This window comes from Anthonomus grandis, chromosome 2, assembly GCF_022605725.1.
Source record: "Anthonomus grandis grandis chromosome 2, icAntGran1.3, whole genome shotgun sequence".
Lineage (NCBI taxonomy): Eukaryota > Metazoa > Arthropoda > Insecta > Coleoptera > Curculionidae > Anthonomus > Anthonomus grandis.
Window position 1 is genome coordinate 7,213,808 of NC_065547.1, and position 15,492 is coordinate 7,229,299.

General features: G+C 26.7%; 1 protein-coding gene across 4 annotated transcripts in view; it reads left to right on the forward strand.

The window, feature by feature from the left end:
• Positions 1 to 15,492, forward strand: part of LOC126750284 (titin) — a 1,176,889-nt gene that overhangs the window by 1,079,178 nt on the left and 82,219 nt on the right. For all 4 annotated transcript variants that reach the window (XM_050459851.1, XM_050459854.1, XM_050459853.1 and 1 more), the window contains exon 7: positions 12,680 to 12,830. In XM_050459851.1, the coding sequence (XP_050315808.1) occupies positions 12,680 to 12,830 (151 nt within the window). The remainder of the gene's footprint in view (positions 1 to 12,679; positions 12,831 to 15,492) is intronic.

A 15,492-nucleotide genomic window follows, 5' to 3' on the forward strand; every position in this document is an offset into this window, starting at 1 on the left:
AGGCACACTTCTTTATTATTATAGTTTTTAATTATAATATTTTTTTTAAATAAAATAAATTTATTATTTAAGAAAAATGTAAGCGTTATTTTCCTTTAAGGAAAATTTAGCTGCATTTCATTGCAGTAAACACAAAAATGTAACTTGATTATAAAACTGACGAATAAAATCTTTTTGTATTTGTATTTGTATTTCCGTTTTAATGGAACTTAAATGCCTACGACTCTTATTTCTTTTCTAACATTTTAGGTTTAATTTAAAATTAAAAATGGGTTTTAAATGAAAAAAACTTTAAAAATTATATTTTTTCTTAATTAATTCTTTAGGAATTTACTTTTTGTGTTTTAAGGTTAATTTTAGCTTTAAAATTAATACACTATTTTCAGTTGCACGTCAAGTCAAAATTGCACACATAACTTAACGAATTTAACTTTTCTTGACCCTTTCTTTAATTATTTTTATTTATCTTAATTTTTTATTTTATTTACTATTTTATCATGTATTGGTAGTAATATTAGTATTCAGTTGGATTTGGAACTTGGACCTTTTGGGTTATTTTAATCCAAATTCTCTCAAAATCCCATTGCTCAAGGTTAATTTTAGCTCACTTAGATTCAAGTTAATTTAGCTTTATATATCCTATTGACGTTCAACTTTTTTTTTCATTTGCTTAAATTTTAATTGTGTCATACATCGATATTAAAATTATATTTTTCCTAATTTTTAATTGAGCTTAAATTGCCTGGATTTTTCTAAAATAAAGGTTCCACTTCTTTAATTATTTGCTATTTTTCTATGCTTAATACTTAAATTCATTTTTCCCAAGTAATATAAATAATTCTTTCATTTTTTTATTCTTTTTTCTTTTACCTTAACAGCTTTAACTGCCTGAAATTTTGCAAATATTTTTTTCTTTCATTAGAAAGAAATAATATATTTAAACAATAATGTTTTTTTACTTGAAGTAAGACATCAATTAGCCGGCAGGTTCTTTTAATTTTTAAATATTAAAAGGTATTTTTTTTTAATTTTATTTAATTCTATCAAGTGTTTTCTTTTATTTTAATTTAGGCTTCAATGTCGAAAATTTCTTTCTAAACCTTCAAGCATTTAAGGAAGATTTTTCGAAAAATCAACCTTCTTTAAAAACTTAACGATAGGATGCGATTATAAGCCTATAATATAAAGCTAATGTTTATTTACGAGAAATAAATGTATATTTTAAATTTTTTTATATCTTTTTATGTTAATTTCAGCTTAAAAATTAAAATAGTTACACTAAATTAAGATTTTATGCATAACTTAAATGGGTACGAATGTCACGTTTCTTTATCCGTGATTTAATTGTTTTATTATTATTTTTTATATTTTTCCAAGTAGTTACAGTATATTTTCTTTATTTAAAATGATTTTTTTCCTAATTCAAAGATTTCACTGCCTGGCATTTTTTTTAAGTTAAACTGATTTTTTCTAAGCAGTTTAAATAGGCTTTGAATATTCTTCAGGTAGTTACACTAATTTTTTTGAATCCTATTAAATTACCCAAAATCCTTGCTGAGTTTCAAACATTTAATGCTATTTTTTTAATTTCTAAAGGAAATGATGAAATGAAGTTCATAGCCCTTTCTCCCTCCTCCTCTTCAAAAACTCAAAAAAAAGTGACTTTTACTTGCGTCTAAGCTTCACTTAAAATTTAATTACAGTATACACAAAACTAGGGTAATTCAAGTAAAGTAATAAAAGACGCAAAATACTGGCGTCTTTTTCAACGGAAAAATCGTCGAGGGCCTTTTTTTCAAATACACGAGATTTAAACACCACTCCTCCTCCGCTCTCGGTAATTTTCAGCCTTTCAATTCGCTCAAGTATTTTAGAGGCTTAAATCAACAATGAAAAAGTACGAAGCAAAAGGCTGCTTTTCATGTATGGAAAAAAAATTGAAATATTCTTCGCGAGTCATTTTATGTGTATATTTTCCTTTTGTAAGTATATGCAGTATGTTAAGTCTACTTTAAGTAGCAATATTTATTTAAACCCCGTTTAATTAGGCACGGTTAGTGCGTATTTTATGTTGAATGGTTAAATTAATTTTTTTGTCCAGTTAGTAGTCAGTATACGGGAGTAAAATATGAATAAAATAGGAATTAGTATTTTGTTAAAAGGTGTATGTATACAGAGTAAAGATATTTTGATAAAGGTTAAATTAGCCGTGTTAAAACAGTTTTGGTTAGTAGTAAATACTTGTAAGGGATACTCTAAATGTTATGACACCAATAAATGGCTTTTTCTTTTTAATCAATTTTTTTTTACTGTAGGTCATATTTGTTTTAAATTGCACGAAAGATAATTTATTAATTTATGTGAGTAAAATTTGTATGCTCCATTTTGATCACAAAAAAAGGAAAATTGCATAATTTTTTGCTTAATGTTTTCATTTACGAAAGATAGCAAAAAAATTTTTTTTTTAAATAAATAATATCTACTCTTTTAAATACATGCAAATACAATTTTTTTTTAAAAAGCTCCACTTCATTTCCTCAGGTGTCAACCTTCGACCACTTTGAAATTTGTTATTTTTTTTACATTTATATTTAAGGTTTTAAATTTTTATCGAGTAAGAGGATAAAAATATAAGAAAGTGCAATAATATATTTTTTTTAATTTCATAAAATTTGGATTTTGGAATCATTCTATTGCGTAATTTTTTGGGTAAAATTCTTTTTTCTTATTTCTTTAAATATTTTTGAACTTAAGTACCATAGGGCCAAAAGACCAAAAACCAAAAAAAAGTTACAGTAAACACTTGGAAAAATAAAAGAAATAAATAAACTTCGCTGGCCAAGCCCGGAAAAAATCAACTTAACTACGCGTAATTAAAAACAAAAGCAATTAATTTAGATTTTTAAGTCGTTTGAGTTCTGCCATTTTGAGAGTGAACTTTTCATTTTTTTTATTTAATTTCTTTAAATATTTACGAAAGTAAGTATGTAGAGCATGATAAGCGATACAAAAAAGGCACAAACAATTATGAAAAATTTACAATTTATTAATTAAAGTGGTGCCTTCTAGGATAAAATTTCTTAATAAAAAAAAATTTAAAGAACAAATTATGAAATACTCATTTAATGCAAGCAGAAAATTAAAATATAAGGTTCGTGCTATCTCTTATGATGGAAACTATGAATATTACACCAAATAAGAAGGCAATTAGCAAATTTATAATCAAATTTTAACTCAAATGTCCAACCGTTTTTTTTATCTAGATATTCTGGATGTTTGTCTTGTATTTATTTATTTTTTTGGCATAGTTTGCCGAATTACAATTACAAAAAGTTTTTCAAATTGTGCTTTTCGTAAAAAATCCAATTTGAGCCTAAGATGCCGATTAATTTAATTAAATCATTAAGCTGGTACTCTCTCGTTATTTAAAAGTGAAATTTCTTAATGGTTTTTGCCATTTTGATTCTCAGTAATGATAGAAGCATTTATGAAAAATTAAAACTGTAATAAAATTTAAATGATTATGAAAAAATTGACAATTTTAACAAATTACTTGTTTTAATCCCAGTGTTCTATTTAAATTTATTTATAAATATGATGGTCTTTAATCATTTTGATAGAATTATTGTTTATTAATATAATACAGATTTAAAATTTTGTTTGCATATTTTTATAATAAATTCATTAAAAAACTACTTTAACCATTTTCCAAAAACTAAAAATGAGAATTGTTTTTTCGAGAAAGGTACTTTTTTTTTTTAATTAAACGTTTTTAAAATAACCTTTACTCATAAAACATTCTATCTAAAGATTTTGTTATAGAGATTCTTTGACAAATTTTATCAAATACAAGTGTATTCTTGTACTTCGTGTATAAAAATTATTGTTTTTGTTGTATTTGCGATATTTTTATTTATTTTCCTAAATAATAATAATAATAAAGCATTTATTTAGCATAAAAAAGCTACATATAAGTACAAGTTTGCCTTATTAGTCTTATTACAATAGTAGAAATAGAAAAAAAAACAACATTTGTAAATATGTGAAAATTAAATAAAAATAAAAAGTGTAATGTATGTACAGGACACAAACAAAAAGAAACAAGAATAAACCTACGGTACCTAATTTAACAAAAACATTATTAATACAAATACCAGGGGGCAACAATAAAATTAAACAAAGATAAAACTTAACTTATTAACAAATAATAAATAAAATAATTAAAAATGGGCTAAAATGTGTAAAATTAAAAATAAACATGTAAAATATTTGTATACAGGACGAGAAACAAAAGAAACGAGAATAAATCTACAGTGCTAAGATGTATAAATAAAATAAATAAAAACGGGCTAAAATCTGTAAAATTAAAATAAATAAATATAACTATCTATACTATCAGTTATCTAAAAGAAATTTTCTTAGGAACCTTTTAAACCGGTTTAGATTATCACAGTTTTTTATTATCACAGGTAATTTGTTAAATTCAGATAATCCCTTATATAAAACTGAGTTTTGCATTTGGGTCGAATTGCACCGTTCCAATAAAATAAAATCTGTACGATTTCTCGTATGATAACTATGAATATCACTAAATACCTTCAATCCATCACACAAATAGTTAGGTAACAAATTATGTTTAAGTTTAAAAACAAACAGATACACATTAAATAAAACCCTTTGCTTCACAGACAACATATTCAGAACATTCAACATACATTTAATTGGCGTATACCAACTACATTTTAAAATTTGTCTCATAGCTCTATTTTGTATTTTCTCCATTTGGTTTATTTTATACTGAGGTAGATTAAATAACAAAGTCGAACAGAATTGTAAGTATGGGAGAGCAATAATATTATAGAGTTGTAGTTTTGTATGCATGCTTAAGTTTTTACCTATTCGAGTTATAAAACCGACTTTTTTTGAAAATTTTCGCATTACATAATCAGCATGAGCTTGAAAGTTTAGATTGCAATCCAACGTTATGCCTAAATATTTAATTTCCCCATTATCATAAGTAATATAATCCCCATTTACAACTATGTGCATATTTTGGATTTCCGCTTCACTAAGCTTTGATTTTTTTCTAAATATGCAAAATTTGGATTTATCAGTATTTAAACATAGCTTATTAACACACAGCCAATCAAAAATACGCTCCAAATCGTCATTTAAATCTTTCTACATTTGTTGTAAGTTTTTACCTATAATATAGAGCATTGTGTCGTCAGCAAAAAGAATAATTTTGCACTTAAATGTTACTCTAACCATATCATTAATATAGATTAAAAATAACAGCGGACCCAAAACCGTTCCCTGTGGTACACCATATTTAACATTTTCAGACTCCGACAAACAATTTTTATAAGACACACGTTGAGATCTTTTATCCAAGTATGACTTAAACCACTCTAAAACAGTATTCTTGATTCCTATATGCTCTAATTTGTTTATTAAAATAATCCTATCTACTGTTTCAAAAGCCCTCTTAAAATCAAGAAAAACGGCTAAGACATAGTTATCACAGTCGACGGTCCTAAGAAAATCATCACACATACCAACAATACAACAGACTCGCAAGAATGGTTCTCTCTAAAACCTGATTGGTTAGGAATAATTATTTTATTTGTATCACAGAAGTTTAGCAACTGTTCTTTAACAACAACTTCTAAAACCTTCTCATATATTGGCTCCGTATTTATTGAACGAAACTCATTATATAATTTTGTGTTATTTACCTTAGGAACAGGAATGATAGTTGTTAATTTCCAAGATTCTGGAAAAACACCATTGCTAAGTGATGTGTTAATAACATCTAAAAGACGATTACCAACTGCATATACTACGTCACAAAGGACTTGCTTAGAGATGCCACACTCACCCCTTCCCATATTTTTAAGGTTTTTTACCATTTCCTTCATTCTAACCATTGTTAATTTTTCAAAATTACTAAATATTCCACTATGCACTGTGGGTCCAATATAAAAGGATACAGCATTTTGTGGAAGTGGTATATCCCCAATTATACCGTCAATGCTACACACAAAATACTTATTAAATCTATTAGCTATGTCTGCCTCTTGGTTGATTACTTCTGTTTCAAACCTGATTACGTCTGGCAATTCCTGCTTTTTCCCAGGTAAAAGAGTTTTAAGGATTTTCCACAGTTCTTTTGAGTTACTTTTATTTAAGTCTATTGTTTCTGCGTAAAATTTTTCTTTTTCTGTTCTTATTTTACTTACAATGATATTTCTTTTCCCTTTGTATTCTTGCCAGGTATTTTCACTTCCACTCATAACAGCTTTTTTGTATAATAGATCTCTTTCACGCATCATTTCTCTTATTTCGAAGGTAATCCATTTTTTGTCGATATATTTTTGATCTTGGACTATCTTGACCCTGGGACACATACGATTAATAATGTTTTCAATATCTCCAATGAAAGAAGTAGCCAAAAATCATAAACATTATTATTCCAAACAGAATGTGATAATTCTTGTTGTAACTCATTGGGATCATAATTTTTAAAAGACCTCTGAAATGTAATTTTTTTATCATTTTGAGTTTTTTCTTGGGAAAGTGTTATTGAAAGAATTGAATGGTCGCTGATTTTAGGCGTAAGGTGAACTTTATATTGGAGATTTTTATTATTTGTTACGATATAGTCTATCAATGTTTGGCTTCTTGGGACTATTCTAGTAGGGGTCTGTACTATTTGATAAAATCCATTGGTATATATAACATTAAATATTTTGTTGCCATAATATGAGTTTTTCAATAAATCAAAATTAAAATCGCCTACTATTACATTTATACCATTAAATTCACAAATTTGATCTAAATGATTATTGAAAAAAATCTATAAAATTTGCATCATCTTTCTGAGGTGGATGATATAAAACCGAACACAAATACTTCAAACCAGACAAAGATACTTCGAGGGACAATAACCAAACATAGTTTTCAAGACATTGAACAGTGATAATCTTATATCTAATATCACAACGTATTAATGCCATAACCCCCCTCCCCCCTATTCTGTTGTTGTTGGTAGTGCATTGCTCTAATTTATACCCCCTGATATTTAATTCACATAATTCAATATCACAAGATACATGTGTCTCACTCAGAAATACTATTTTGGGTTTCCAATCATTAATTAATAAAATAATGTGCTCTTTGTTATTTAGAAAACCCTGGCAATTAAAATACACAATGCTACAGTTATGAACATCTTTAAACTCTAATTGCTATTTAATATACTTACACCGTTGAATATCCTCAATTCTTTCGTAGGATTCACATTTGTTTAAGTCCCAGGTGGTATGACTAACTTCTAGAGTGAGACCATATTTTTTATTAGACATAACATTAACTAAACATTATAAGATTTTTTTTTGAGGAAGGTATATTTTTTTATTTGTATATTTACAAATTGCCCATTACTTAAAAAAATTACGTTTGAAAAAGATTTGAAATTTTATATATAGATTTTTTGACTGATTTAAGTAGACATATGTTCGTGTTTTTTGAAGTTTTTCAAAAATAGTGAGTAAAATATATTTTTTGAAAAAAATCTTTTTTTTTTACTACAAAATCCATAAAATCTTCATAATTAAAAAGTTTTAAAAAATTTCAAAAATTTAAAATTTTCCATACTAATTATTTGATTAAATACCTACTTAAACGTTTTTCAAAAAAAAAAAAAATTTTTTGAAGAGAGCCCAGTTTTTTAATTAAAAATTCATAAAATCCCCATAATTCAAAAAAAAAATTACCTACGAATATTAAATTCTTGAAGTTTGATTTAATTTTTCGACTTATCTATTTCAGTGTTATTAAAAGTTTTTTCAAAAAAATTAAGAAAAATTCACAAAATGTCAATAACTTAAAAAATATTTAACATAGTGATTTAAGATTTTGCATACGAAATTTATTATTACCACAATTAGTTTATTGTTTTTCAAAAAAAAATGAGTTCGTTTTTTTTTGGGGAATTTATTTTTTTTAATATAAAATTTACAAAATGCTTATTACGCAAAGAATATTTAACTAAGAATTTGGAATTGTGTACAGTGTTCTTTCTTTCTTTGTAGATCTTTTTTTACTACAAAATTAAAATAAATAAATAAATAAAGAAGTTTATTTAGCATAATAGTTACATACATTACAATAATTATAATTATAATATAAAGCAGTACTAAAGTCTACAAAGAAAATAAACTACAATATTAATAATAATAATAAAGCAATTAAAGTTCATTAAACACAGGGCTACATTAGGTATAATAGAGTGGTGATCTGCGTAATAAAAGAAAACGTACACAACAATTATTGGAATAAATAAAACCTAACCTAGGACAACACAAATGGTATAATAAAACTTATAACTAAAATCATAATAAGAATATAATGTACAACCCAAAAAAAATAAAAATACTCTTAGTTATCCCTATTTAAAAGATGTTTTCTCAATAGCCTCCTAAACTGGTTGACATTATCACAGGTCTTAATTATTAGAGGCAATTTATTAAATTCTATTGAGCCTTTAAATAAAATCAAATTTAGTAACTGAATAGTGTTACACCTATCCACTATGGCGAAATCTTGACGGTGTCTAGTATTGTATGTGTGTACATCCTCAAACGATTTTAACTTATCACAGATATAGCTGGGTAACAAACGATGTTTCAATTTAAATATAAACAAATAGACATTAAACTTTATACGTTTAGTCACAGACATCATATTTAGGACACTTAACATACATTTAATTGGTGTATATCGATCACATTTTAAAATCAGTCTCATAGCTCTATTCTGTATTACTTCCAACTGGTGTATTTTATATTGTGGCAGATTAAACAACAACGTGGAGCAATACTGCAAATGCGGAAGTGCAATGCTATTAAACAAAAGCAACTTTGTGCTCATGGAGAGGTTTCTTCCCACTCTGGTGATAAATTCAACTTTTTTGGAGAATTTTCGCATGACGTAGTCTGCATGTGCACAAAAGTTTAAATTGGCATCTAGAATAGTACCCAAATACTTAATTTCACTCTCATAAAGAATGCTATACCCATTTACAGTAATGCTCACACTATTCATGTATATTTGATTAAGTCGTGACTTTTTGCCAAATATGCAAAACTTCGATTTAGCTGTATTTAAACACAATTTGTTAGTGCAAAGCCAGACAAATAAACTATTCAATTCATTTTTTAGGTCGATTTGCATTTGCTGTAAGTTTTTGCCTATAATATACACAATTGTATCGTCTGCAAATAATACCACCCTACACTTTTCAAAAACTTTTACCATATCATTAATGTACAGTAGAAATAACAATGGTCCTAAAACAGTTCCTTGAGGCACACCATAATTAACAGAAACACACTAAGATATACTATTTTTAAATATTACGGACAACGGATTCACAAGAATTATGCTCACGAAATCTGGACTGTCCAGGAACAATTATTTTGCCTTGATCACAAAACTCAACAAGTTGTTCCTTAACACAATTCTCAAGGAGCTTTTCATAGACAGATACCGTGTTAATGGGTCTAAATTCATTATGCAAATTTGTGTTTTGTAACTTGGGAACAGGAATAACAGTAGACAGTTTCCAATCATCTGGGAAAACACCGTTTGACAAAGAAGTATTAATAATATCTAACAATCTATTACCAACCATAAGAGAGACATCACAGAGGACATGTTTTGATATACCAGATTCACCCCCACCAACATTTTTTAAAGTTTTTTAGAGTATTTTTCATTTTTAACATAGAGACAGGTTTGAATTTAGAGAAAATGTTAAACACGGGGGGCACATACAACATTATTTAATCTGTTTTCACTTTGTGGTATATTATTTATCATATCCTCCACACTCTCTACAAAATATTTATTAAATCTGTGGAATTACAAATTAATTTGCTCCGGCAGTGTGCTACTTTTACTCGGCAACAGTGTTTTCAAATTCTTCCATAGTTCCTTCGGGTTCTTTTTATTAGAATCTCTACATTCAAAAAAATAATTTTCCTTCTCTACTCTGATTTTGTTAACTGTAAAATTTCTTTTAGCCTTATATTGATTCCAAGTATTTTCACTTTTATCAATTATCGCCCTCCTATATAAATTATCTCTTTCACGCATAAGTTCTCTTATCTCCTCGGTTATCCATTTTTGATCCCTATATTTGAATATTTGTAAACATTTAGTCCTCGGACACATTTTATCTAAAATACTCTTTATGTCATTCACAAAAGAATTAGCCAATCTATTTACATCATAGATACTGTTATTCCACTCGAATGCAAGAGGTTCTTCTTGTAATCTTACAGAATTATAGTTCTTAAATGATCTTTGATATGATACAAGTTCTATATTTTGATCTTTTTTTTCATTTGAGAGAATTGATAAAATGGAATGGTAAATAATTTTGGGTGTTATATGTACACTATGAGATAAATGCTTGTCATTGGTAATTATAAAATCAATTAAAGTTTGGCTAGCAGAAACGGTTCTAGTTGGAGTTTTGACTATCTATGAAAATCCATTTCTAAATATTATGTCCTTAATTTTGTTGCTGTAGAAAGTATTTTTAAGTAGATTAAAATTCATGAAATGTCCATTTATTTTAGAAATTAAACATTTTTCGTACTAATTTGATTGATTAATTACCCACTTCAACGTTTTTCGAAAAAATTTTTTTTCGAGAAGGCCTATTTTCTTAATTAAAGATTTACAAAATTCCCATAAGTCAAAAAAAAATTACCTACGAATTTGAAATATATTTAAATTTTTTGACTAATTTTATTCGATATCTATTTTAGCGTTTTTTTTAGATTTTTGCAAAAAAATCGAGAAACATATTTTTTGGAAAAAATTAACAACATATCCATAACTCAAAAATAAATAAAAAAACTTAAAAAAATTACTTTACGCACTAGTGCGTAAAAAAACGTCAAAAAAATTTTTGACCAATCATAAATTAAATGTCGCATTATTTTTTGCATACTAGCGCCTAAAAAGCGAAATTTTATAATTCTTGAAGTGTGTAAAGTAAGTACTTTAGACACGGTACCAAGCAAAAAATAATTTTAATAAAATATTAACACAATGTCAATGTCAAAAAAAATTTGCCTACAGATTTAAGTTTTTGTATATAAATTTCTTGACTAGTTTGATTAAACACCTAATTTAGCATTTTTAAGTTGTATTTCCAAAAATATTAAAATTTTTTCATTGAAAGAAATCAATTCTCTTATTTAAAAATTTTCAAAATGAGCATAACTTAAAAGCATTATACCGAAAAATTATTTTTTTTCAAGAAGGCCTAATTACTTAATTAAAGATTTCGAAAATCCCCATAAGTCAAAAAAAATTACCTACGAATTTGAAATGTATTTACATTTTTTGACTTCTAAGACACCTATTTTAATATATTTAAATGTTTTTCAAAAAAATTATTTAAAATATATTTTTTGAGAAAGATCTTTTTTTTATATTAAAATTCTCAAAATGTTCATAACTTAAAAAGATTTAGCAAAGTGACATAAAATTTGCACCCGCATTCTTTTAATAAATACACCTATTACGAGTATGTAACTCCTGCTAACGAAATTAGGCTATAATGTACTAGATTGGTAAAAGTATTATATTCTTATTGAATCTTATAAAATGGATTGTATTTTACATGTAGTTTTTTTTATGCTAAATAAAGATTATTATTATTATTATATTTTAAAATTTTTCATAAAAAAATTATTTTTTTTTAATGAATAAAGTTTCCCAAATTGTTGACACGACAAGATTATACGATAACTAATGATAATAGTCCATACCATTTAAAGTGCATATGTCTCACAAAATAAGCGACTATATGGATACTATAAAACTATGTGTTCGCATATAGTTTTATGTCATCCATATACATCAGATGAGATACTTTATACTAAATTTCCTAATTTGTCTTTAAAAAGAAACCGATCTGGGTGTAGTTGGGCATATTAAATAAGGGACTTAAATACAATCTAAAATATCTTTACATGAAGGTCAGATTTTTTAAATCCATAAAACTCTTATAATTCAAAAAACCTTCAATATACATTAATTACCTCCTCTTAACCATATCAATAAATATTATAGACACCACATTCTCATTAAGTTCCAGGCAACCAGCTGTCAAATATTACATTACGATTCTTGACATTTGTACAATACATACAACAGTAAAAAATAGGAAATCTAGAAGAGGCAGAAGATTCTTGAAATAATTCTTTTTAAGCAAATTAACCCGAATAATCGCAACGAAACTAAAAAACAAGTTAACTCGAAATAAATTGCGGTCTATTTTACGTGTAATTCCGGCAAAAGTTATTCGCCTCGAGTCTGCCTATTAATTTCGACCGTTAGACGGCGTTACGGGAGACGTTTATCCACGACCAAAAGACGAAGAACTTAATAAGATGTAAAGGAATGAGACATACGGCCCGGGGGGTTAAACACTGCTACAACTCTAATAAATTAGGGAGTTGGGGGGGTTGCGCATGTAAAATTGCGTGCCGTAGACGCAATATTTTAAGGGCATCGTTCTCTCTCTATCTCTTTACCTTATTCCTGTGAGAAATAAGTAGAATTTAAGGGTTTTTCTTTTTTTTTTTTATTATAGAAAGACGGAACGTACAACACCAAAAGCCAGTTCGTGTTCCAAGCAAGCCACTACGAAAATGGAATAAAGATTCATTGTTATGCCGAGAATGAGGTGACGAAACACAAAGGTGAACCCGAGGGACATCAAGTCTTAATTTTGGAAGTTAGATGTAAGTACAGCACCATATAATTAATCCATGATCATTCTTTGAAGTGTTCTTCCACGTAAAAGAAGCCCTCGTATCTAAGTTTTTTAAGATCATTTTCAAGAGGATAGAGACTTTTAAGTAACTTAAGATATATCTTCACTCCTAGTGCTCATATTGGCTGTATATTTTTATTAAAAACGCTGAAACAGGTGTTTAATGAATTTAATGCAAAAATCTACATACAAATTTTTAGGTCTGTAGGTGCTCTGGTTTTTGAGTTATGGCCATTTTCTCAATTATGTTGGAAAAAAAATAAATTTTTCAAAATTTGTTTTTCTTTGCAACCTATACATTTTTTTAAAAACGCTGAAATAGATGTCTAATGAATTTAATTGAAAAACCTACATACAAATTTTCAGATATGTAGGTGGCCTGGTTTTATTTTTAAAGTTTATTTAAATTTTCTTCAATTTTCTCTGAAAAAATCATAAAAAATTAAGAATTAGAAACTCTTTTATCTAAGTTTCATCATGCCCAAAAAAAAACAATTTCATGTAACTTCATACATAACTCCACTCGATTACAAGTGCTCGAACAAATAAATAATGAACACTAAGGTCTTTGAATAAAAATTCCATGCTCAACTACCTAAACCATGCTACTGCAATGCTTAAATGCCTAGAATCCAGCCTGTTTGATTGGATTGCAGAAAACTAAAAAAAAGTGACATCATAATCTGCGTGGGATACTCGAGTATCCGAAATGAAATAATCACTACTGAACGTCTTAAAACTGATCCTTAATTCACGTTTAACTGTCTGGAATAAAAATCATTCATTCAACTGCCTAAAATCTGGAATAAGAAAGTGATGAAGACCAACAATGATGCATGGAACAATATCAAGAATAATGCTCAACTAGATCCAATAAGTAAATTTTAAAATGAGAACTGAAATTAGGCAATTATGATCTCATGGACTAGCTAAAACCATTGAGACCCTGCTACCATTAATTCTTAATTCCTTAAAACTGTTTCTTTATCCATTTTTAACTGTATAGGATAGAGAATTGCTAATCATTTTCAACTACCAAGACTTGTTGGGCAAATTCTTTTTCTAACCGCTACTCCACTTTTCTCACTAGAACCTCCATTGGTTAATTATTGACTGATAATGGTTTATCTATTTCACACACAGGTAGAAAAAGGAATCATGAATAAACCATGACTCAACTAATCAATCATTAACAAAGAACAATTGAATGACTTTCTTAGTGATTCTGACTCAAAAATTTACTGAGTATAAATTTAATCGACTTGGAATATTAAATAAATAAATAAATAGATAAATAAATATTATTATTATTATATTAATTTTTTTTTAACAACTTGAATTATAATTTAACTTAATGAATTTACTAATCATATATACTACTACTAATAAATAATCAATAAACTACTACTTTTTAAGTATTAGTTTATTGATTTAGATGATCATAAATAATTTTTCTAATGACTTGGGTAATAATTGATTCGTGAAAAGCTGATAAGGATTGCTCTATTTAACCAATATTAAACAATTTTTCAAATTACTTGAATGATAATCAAATCATTAAAAAGAAGGCAAAAAACAATGAATAAACAATTACTCAAATGTCTGTAATTCCTCCCTAAAAGTAATTCCTCGGGTAAGTAATTCCTAAAAGTAATTCAGTTACCTGTAAGAAAATTCTTTAAACCTAACAATTTTTTAATTGAAATAATTTAATCGGTTTAAATTATAAAAATAATTTTTCCAATTACTTGGATGATACTTTAATTTGCTTAGCGGTGTAAAAAATAAAATCTATTTAAAATAATTTTGTCAAGGCAGTTAAGCTCATTAATGACTGAATTAACTTACATGCTGTGAAGAAAACTCAATAAATTCTCCAAATTGACGATTTTTTTTAATAATTTTGACTTAATGAATTATCTGAGTAATAATATAATTGATTTGAATTTTAAAAAGCAATTTTATTAACTTGGATGATAATTGAATTAGATCTACTATCTGGAATAAAAAAATCAATAATTTCTTTCAGGCAATTGACTGTAATAAATCTTTTGAATGTAACAATTATTTTATTGATTCTGACTCAATTGATTTACTGAGTAATAATTTAATTGATTTGTGCTTGACAAAGAGAGTGCTTGACAAAGAGAGAAGTGAATTAACAATGACTCAACTACTTGTAATGGAAAAATCAATAATTTCTTTCAGGCAATTGACCTTAATATAGACGAGAAAGCTGATTTAGGTGATTTAAATAGGAAAATATTGCTTTTCCAAAAAATAGGTTTTTCTCAATATATTGTGTATTAATCGCAAAATTTTAAGATCGATCTTGAATAAAATTAAATAATCACTTTTTAACCAAATTTTCATTTTTTTTGTGCGATTGTGTTTCATTTTTAAGTGCGATTAATTTTTGAAAAAAAAAATTTTTTTTTTCAAAATGTTTTTGTCGATATATTGTATATTAATTACAAATTCCTGAAATATGTGTCAAAATTAAAGAACTTAAGAGAAAATTTTTAAAACTGCATCTTTTTTTTAACTTTTGAGCTTTAGTATTAAAATTCCAATTTTACCTACGAAGTTTTCCAATTTTACCTACGAAGATTCAAATAGATCATCTATCT